The sequence below is a fragment of the Gymnoscopelus microlampas genome (assembly GCF_963454915.1).
Source record: "Gymnoscopelus microlampas genome assembly, chromosome: 16".
Classification (NCBI taxonomy): domain Eukaryota; kingdom Metazoa; phylum Chordata; class Actinopteri; order Myctophiformes; family Myctophidae; genus Gymnoscopelus; species Gymnoscopelus microlampas.
This window is the reverse complement of record NC_139953.1, coordinates 30,652,015-30,660,515: the sequence shown is the minus strand read 5'-3', so window position 1 is coordinate 30,660,515 and position 8,501 is coordinate 30,652,015. Positions and strand designations below refer to the sequence as shown.

The 8,501-nt window shown below is 42.3% G+C and overlaps 1 protein-coding gene and 1 pseudogene across 2 annotated transcripts in view; both read right to left on the bottom strand.

The window, feature by feature from the left end:
- Positions 1–832: 832 nt before the first annotated feature.
- Positions 833–8,501, bottom strand: part of LOC311062671 (dihydropyrimidinase-related protein 5-like) — a 32,986-nt gene continuing 25,317 nt past the window's right edge. Inside the window, exons 10-14 of the mRNA XM_084081878.1 lie at positions 7,381–7,522; positions 5,382–5,524; positions 4,499–4,706; positions 3,911–4,091; positions 833–2,759 (exon numbers count right to left, since the gene is read on the bottom strand). Of these exons, the coding sequence (XP_083938004.1) occupies positions 2,674–2,759; positions 3,911–4,091; positions 4,499–4,706; positions 5,382–5,524; positions 7,381–7,522 (760 nt within the window). The 3' untranslated portion in view covers positions 833–2,673. The remainder of the gene's footprint in view (positions 2,760–3,910; positions 4,092–4,498; positions 4,707–5,381; positions 5,525–7,380; positions 7,523–8,501) is intronic.
- On the bottom strand, positions 6,217–7,120 carry LOC311063819 (N-acylglucosamine 2-epimerase-like; annotated as a pseudogene). The gene is made up of 2 exons: positions 7,098–7,120; positions 6,217–7,015 (listed from the first exon to the last, which is right to left on the bottom strand). The product of its transcript is annotated as an N-acylglucosamine 2-epimerase-like (transcript).

The following is an 8,501-nucleotide window of genomic DNA, read 5'->3' as shown; positions in this document are numbered from 1 at the left end:
GGAATGCACAGTTGTTTGTTTTTAAATGAAATACTTTCCCTATCACTCTGCTCCATTGTGTAATAACCCCCCCCCCCCCCCCCCCCCAACTTGTGAAATGTCACAGTTACTGCCTCTATACAACCTTTCTCTTGTACCTTGTACCATCAGTGGAAAAAAGACAGAAAATATGTGCTGACATGTAAAGATAGTGAAACTAATTTGCAGAGCGTTAACACTCTGGACCAGAGCTAGAAGATGGCATACCTGTGTCTTGTTCCAGTTCATTTTCCCTTTCCAGCTTTGTTAGATTGGCTGCAGCAAATTTGAACTGGAAACGCACATGACACATTCACATGTTTCCAGTTCAAATCTGCTGCTGAACCAATCAAATAAAGCTATGGGAAAATGAACTGGAACAGGAAACAGGTGTGCCACCTTCTGAAAACTGGGACTACAGTACATGTACAGAGCCCATTGTTCCCGGAGAAAGTTGTTTTAGTTTAAGCATTGTGTCATTGATATTCATCAGGCCTCCTGTGAAATTGAAAGAAATCATGTATTTTTCTTCTATGGCTTGCTACACTTATTTTTAGTCACTTTAGCCAAGCATGTCAGTTCATTTCTTAAATTTTTATTTTTCTAATTCCCAATCAACAACCTTGAAATAGTAATTAGCCGTGAGCACATAAACTCTTTTACTAGAACAAGCAACACAATGAGACAATCTCAAGACTTTGCTTTTTTTTCAGCTTTATTGTTTGCACTCATTCTTGTGGTAAGAAACAAGCAGCCATTAATAGATTCAACAGGTTCACTTTTCAACACAAGAATCTACGAACACACAGCCACTGATCAGTCACAGTAGTGCCTTCAAAACAACTAAACCATCCAACAATAAAATAAACTAATGCCATAGGAAGTAATCATTAAAAAAACAGCACCAGTTGTTAAACCTGCGGAACTCCTTAGAGATGTTTTACTCCACCCATCTCCACGCGGTACTCCTCGTGTATGGGTTTTGGTGTGGCACAGGTGATTCACATTGGCACAGATATTCTTTGAGCTAAAAATAAAATCCTTAATATATAACACAGATAAGGAGACATGGTATTGTATAAATATAACACTGTTAGACAGGAATGGGAGACATCGTTAGAGTCATGGATAGTTTGGAGAGTCATGGTTCTCAGTCTGTGCAGTTCAGTCTTCCTGCCTTGTAGAGACGCACCCTGTTCCTTTACCTTTATCAATTACAGATGGCTGATTACAGAATCCACAGGAATACTTAGCCTATATAATGCTTATTAACATAATCAAGTTAGCATTAGTTACAGTACATTTGGATTACGCACCCTGCTTGAAATTGGATTTACAGACTGTAATTTTGCACATTATTTGAAGATTAGTATAATCATTTGGGTAGTTAAACAATAGTAATAATCTGTCTGTAAAATATCTGCAAAGGGAGTTTGTCTTTTCAGCAATCAAAACTGTTTCTATTCTTTGCAGTAGAGCTCACTGTAATTCTGTCACACGCAAACCCCATACTTTAGCCTGGGCTTTTCATCTGCTCTATCCTGGAGGAATTATTCTGACTGTAATCTTTAAACAAATCACTCATGTCCTTCTGTCTGAACTGACTTCTCTTCATCTTTGTCAGTACTTCACAAGGTCTCTAGATTATCAGACCTGACGTTTTCAGGCAAAACGATTGAGTTTCTTCACAACATAGGAACAAAAAAAGGTTATTTGTGTGAAAGAGTAGTTGTTGAATTCATTTGGTCCTAAGTGGTCTGTTCCTGTGCAACGCTGTTAACATGTCAGGCAGAAAGGTTCACAAACCTTGACTTGTAATCTAAAGACATGGTACATTCCCATGCAGAACTCGGATGAATGTGGGCTATATAAGTATTCTCAGTCAGTGGAAGTGAGAGTGGGGTCTTGTCTATAGCTAGATAGTGGAGTGCTAAGCTCACAGTCTAGATTGTTAGAAGCAGTTGGATTTCATCACCACACAGCACAGTTCATCCATAAGAAATGATAATAGTCAAATAAAAATGTCAAAAACCCATGATACACTAGGAGAACCGACAACAGGGGGTAGGCTACACACAAACCATGGTGTGTGCTTGGTAATGAGAAACATGTGGTTCTAAAGCTATGGTGTCTACAGTGTACTGCATATGCGAGTGTGTGTGAAAGGGGGATATAGATAATTTCACTGAATTCAGCTTCTACAATTGTTTAAATAGTTCAGTCAACATCGATTCGGTTCAGACCATTAAAAACTGTACTGGTTTTGACTTTTCACAGAAGTTCGCCGTCTTGTTAATGTTTGTTGTAGGGACACTAAGTGACAAAACAATGAACAGAATTCACCTATGCTTTATGTGATCAGCTGGAATTTGGCAATCATTTTAATTCATAATTAGCCCTTTCCCTCTCATATAATTAATGAGGTAAATCGCTCCAATCAGACACAAATTAGACACGGAAAGTCACTTTGGCAAATCACTGATCACCAATTATATCACCAATCATTTAAGACTGTCAACCAATCACAGAGCAGCCATTGAATTTGATTTCCCCTCTGACTCTAATCCTGTGGTTGAAAATCAGTGCAGTTTTCCTGGTTGTTCAGATATGTACAAAACAACGAGGCTCGGAGTGTAGATGCACCGATATCCGTGGTTACCAGATACCACTGGAGCGGCCACCAGGTGGGGCTAGGATACGGGCTGAGGACCTCTTAGGAACGTGATCATCCACCTGGGAGCCTGAGAGAAAAGAGACACATTAAGAAAAGATTCTGCCATACTGGTACAGCCACAGTATCATTTCATTTAATTTATGGTTTGTAAAAACATTTCGATTATGATCTAGCAAACAAATGTTATTCCCAGTACAGAAAGTGTGACTGGAATCCTTTGATTGTATTCCAACAATAAACTCCCCAAAACACATTTTCTAAAGATTTAACCGTGGCAGTATTTAGATAGGAGAGTGCAGAGAGAGGAAAGTTGAGGAGAGAGAGGGAGAGACATGATGGGACTGGAGTTGGATTTGAACTGGGGTCCTTTCAACTCACAAGGAGCATGTGGTCAGTGGACTAACTCACACATTTTGAGTTTTCATTTATTTGCACTATCAGTCAGTGTATTATTACTCTCCGCCAGGAGAGTATTGTTATCACTGCGTTTTCACTTTCTAAACATGACACACCGATTGGTCAAGCCTCACGTGACACGTGAAATACTGTGATCTGATTGGCTAGTGACGCCACCGGGCCTATATATACATGGCATCACTCTGACAGTGTCTCCGCCACTGTCAGAGTGAGGTAAGACGGGAACCATGAAATGGCTGCATGGCTGATAATTGGCAGATAGGACAGATAGGACATTTATATAGACAGGAGGGATATGACATAGGACACTTATACAGACAGGAGGGATAGGACACTCACACAGACAGAACGGAAGAGGACACTTACCCAGACAGGTTGGATAGGACACTTACATATACAAGAGGGATAGCGACCTATAAATACATGTGTCACTGTGATAAGCCAGATTCCAATACCGAAAATCCGGCCACTAGCTCACTCCCAGACCTTCGAACCGGAAGTAGTCAAGTAGTCGCGGTCCAATTGTTCCTATCTGTCTTATTGGACAGATAGGACAGATAGGACACTTATATAGACAGGAGGGATATGACACTTACATAGACAGGACGGATAGGACAGGAGGGATAGGACACTTACACAGAATGAACGGAAGAGGACACTTACCCAGACAGGATGGATAGGACACTTACATATACAAGAGGGATAGCGACCTTCGCGACCTTCGAACCAACACAAGTCTTCTGGCGGAGAGTTGTGCTCCGAGGAGCACTTTTTCTAGTTTATCCTATTACTGAAACCAACCTGAGAGGCTGAAGGAGGACTCATGGAGGTCTCGACCCGCATGTTGCCCCCGAGGAGCCGAGGCCTTCGAGGGCGTTTCTCCGTCCATGGGGCCTAGCCCTAGCTCCTTCTTCAGAGAGTTAGCGACCATAGCCACATCACCAGAGTAAGGGTCCCTGTCAACTCCTTTTAAGCCCTGAGTCTGAGAATGACAGGGAAGATGTGAAAAGTCAGATGTGAGAGATGTACAGTATATATCGATTAATACATGTACTTGTTAGATAGATAGATACAATAGATACAATACAAAGATATGTAGATAAATAGCCTGAGATTCAGATAGAGAGCGAGATTAATATAGGTATAGTGCAGTTAGTAATATAGGGTGGTATTTAGGGAGCGGCCGTAGATGAGTGAGTATAGAGGCCATCTGGGAAGTAGTAGGTCAAAGTGTCCCTGAGCTAGACACTTCCAATAACAGGCCCCCCCGTGCCCTCATCAGTGCCACCTGAGCAGCCATCAGCTGGGTAAAGCTGTAAAGTAATCTCCCCTCCCAGGGACCAGAAAATACTCCCTTTCATAGTGCACTGCATTAATACTGTTATGTACCTTTTCTCTCTGTACCATCTTTTTGTAGAGGAAATCTGGGAAGGTACGCATGGCGTAGAACTTTCCAGAACCCTCGGCACACATGAAGACTCCATTTTCACACACCAGACGCCCACGGCTGATGGTCACCAGGGGAACACCATGGCAACGCATACCCTCATAGAGGTTGAAGTCCCCACCCTGAACTTGAGTGCTAACAGAGATGGTCCTTCAGAGAAAAACAAACATTAGTGTGTGTGTGTGTGTGTGTGTGTGTGTGTGTGTGTGTGTGTGTGTGTGTGTGTGTGTGTGTGTGTGTGTGTAAATCTGTGTATATACAGTATTTTACGTTTATGTGCGTGTAGATATCTTACGTTTATGTGTGTGCGTGCATGTGTGCATGCATGCGTAAACTGTTTACGCATGCTCGCAGCATTGCTGACCGTTTCAAAACATCTGTGATGATGTAATGTAAAATGTAATTTTTGCATTGTTCTTTGGTTCGCATTTGTTTTGTAAATTTGTTGAAAATGTTTATAGAGCAGGTGAAAGTGTGAGTGAACAAAAATTAAATGTGAACTGCCTTTTGTGGACAGCAGGCAAAATTCGTACAAGTATTTGTGTTGTTCATAATCGTCTCTGTCAGGTGGAAACCTCCAAAACTGTTACTTTTCAGGATTCAAATAAAAAAAAGAGCAAAAGTAGCAGATCTACAAGCTCACAACGAGTTTCGAGCTTGTGGATCTGCTACTTTTGATACTTTTGTGTGACGCTGTAGTATGATAAAGCATGGAGTTATTTTACGAAAAAACACAAAACGTTAGAATACGGAGATACAGGAGGTTTCTGCCCGACAGCAACGATATAGTACCTTATATACATATGCATACCGTATATACAGTACCTTGTTGCGTCAGGGTCCCAGACCACCAAGTCGGCGTCAGCCCCGGCGATGATGCGGCCCTTGCGTGGGTACAGGTTGTAGATCTTTGCTGCGTTAGAGCTCGTCACTGCCACAAAACGGTTCTCGTCCATCTTTCCGGCCACCTGTTGGGATGGATCAGATAATCACAAACAATGAGTGTTAGCCACTAACAGGCAACACACCTGCCCCATGACCCATGATGAATGGGTATGTTGTTTACATAGGTGTGGTGTTTACATAGGGCAAGATTGTCAAGAATGTATTCTAAAATCTGCAAACAATGGAAAGTCCAAAGTAATTAACCACTTTTGATTGATTGATTGATTGATTGATTGTCAATATTTTATTGCCGTTTTTAGAGGTACAGTCTCTAAACATAACATAATGGGTTAAAAACGGCAAATGGATGAGACACAAAAAAAGCTGTTTCCATTGTGGTCCATTAAACATTCAACACTCAACCAAACTGGACAACAAACAACAACACAAAATATAAAATACAATTCATTGTACAATGTACATCGTCGTCACAGAGCTAGTGTCACGCAGAAGTAGCAAAAATAGACCATCACCACACAGCACAATGCGTAGTGAGCTTGTACACATAGATCTGTCATTCTTGAAAACTTTAAGTGAAAGTGAAAATGGTTAAGTTGCTGCCTGTTTTATGTTGTAATTTTTTGTCTATCTCAGACCAAGGACCACAATGGAAATAAGTCACTGACTTTATTGTGTTTATATCCTTGACGTTTCCATTAAAAGCATGTGACATGTGTTTTTCTTTTAACCATGATGTCTATTAAATTAAATCAAATCAAATCAAAAAGGCAACAAGAGCTTCACAGTGGGGGCACCATAGCTTTATATTCCACTCCAACTGTGTGGGTCAATAACCATCTGCATCCAGGAAGTAGAAGAGGTCGCCATGCTCCTGGTCCCAACCATGCTGATAAGGCAGCTCTATGAATTTGCTGAGTGCCATCTGCAGGAGGTCCTTGTCATGGTGATCTGCAGAGAACTGAAGCAAGAACCAGCCTGCTTCCAGGGTTCTGCAGTCGCCCCAGGCAACCAGGCAGCTCTTCTCCCTCCAATGAGACACTTTCCAAAATAGAGTTTCCTCCTCTCTGCACATGTTGCAGGTGCCTGTCTCCCTGTATTTGTGAGCTGCCTCCTGGCCGCAACCCTCGGTCAGCTGTTGGAGCAGGCACAGCAGCATCATAGGCACAGCCATGGAGTTGGTGGGCTTGTCTCCAGGAAGCTGCGGTAGGCCCAGGCCTGACGAGTCCACTCGAACCCAGTGGATCAACTGGTCCATCAGTGATCCTTCCCAGTTCATCCAAGAACATGAGATAGAAACACTCCCTGAAGATTGTCCTCTGGATTTTAACAGCTTTCCCGTCCCTTGTTAAACTAACAAGGAACACTTCCACTAGGCTTCTGTAGCACTTATGCGCACATGAGCAAACCGCTGGAGGAAAGCTCCACCTGCCTAAGCAGCCTCAAGAACCTCAGGCTTGCGAAAGCGCTCCATGGTTCTGTACAAACGACAGTACATCCAAACATGTCTACCCTGTAGCCAGACATACTTCAGTTCATCATAAACATTTCCATCTCTCCAAATGCAAGTGAAACAACTCAGTCAGAAGTCAGAAGTCAACTACATTGTCCAGTTCTGCACACATCCGCTGTTGATACTTTTCTAGCTTTACAGCAGACATTTTTCTCATGACTTAAAATCAACTGTGAATTTACAACGGTCTTGGAAATAGTCATCCGACAACAACACAGACTTGTCCTCACTGAGGTTTTACTGAACGACCACAGCAATATATTCAAACCTCAGAGGTTTGAACTTCGCTGGCCCATGCTGAAAACAGCTGAAAGTGTGTGTGTGTGTGTGTGTGTGTGTGTGTGTGTGTGTGTGTGTGTGTGTGTGTGTGTGTGTGTGTGTGTGTGTGCATAATGTGTGTGTACTTACAACACCCCTCTCCCAGATGACACTCATTCTGTCCTGGACCCCTGCCACTCCATGCGGGATCTTGGTGAAGTCCTCCTTACCCAGAGCCCTCTGCTTGGTGCCAAAAGGGCGGTGCTCCGAGGCCACTACACTCAGCGTGTCACTGAAAACACGACAGACCACATGATAGAGGAGATTTTTACGGTGTGACTGTAAAAGGCTAGCCATACATAAGAGGGTCATTGGGCAAATTTGGGCAAGGTTGCCTGGCCCAAATTTTGAGTCATACATTATAGATACTGTAGGTCATAGATGACTGACATCACAGGATGGCCACATGAAGTCAGAGATCCACATTGGAGCCATTCCCATGTGGATCCTAAAATCCACGGTCCATGGAGATCAACGGTTAATTGAAAGAAAATTAAAAGCACCTCATAGTGCCACGAGAAAACACACAACATACCAAATGAACCCAGAAAGGTCCATTTGGTTACATTTGTTCACTCTCAGAGTTACAAATGAATAATTAACACTGAAAAATGTAATGTCTACATAATATTTTTTACGTTTCTTACAGTCACCATCAGGCATCTAATGTTGACATGTCTCGTTATGAAGCGGTGCATATAAAACGCTGATGACTGTGATATCTACGCATGCTGTCAGATCCAGAATGATAGAGTTTCTGCTGGGGCATCAAGTGTCCCAAATGCCACATTGATCGTGTTTCACTACACAGTTGATTTGTGCCCTAACCCTAATGTGTGCACAATGCTTACAGTAATGTTTATCTGTGATGGCATGACTGTCAGATTTGAGCTGACACAATACAGTCTGAGCAGTAGCTACAGTATGTAGTGTAGTGTCATGCATCAACTCTGTTGAACTATATGCAAAACACCTGACCGGAGGAATACTGTAAGTTCCCCATTTCTTATTACAAAGCAATCTTTTTTATTTATTGGGACAGGCAGAAGGAGAGCAGAGAGGGAGACAGAAGTAACAAAGGTGGACAAATGCCCGCAGGTGTGTGTGTGGTTCCAGATGTGAGCGTCTCTTAAATATTATGCTATCGACAAGCATTACTTTCTTTTGTTATTACTTAATTTTCTTTTGCCTTGGAGGCAATTATCATATTT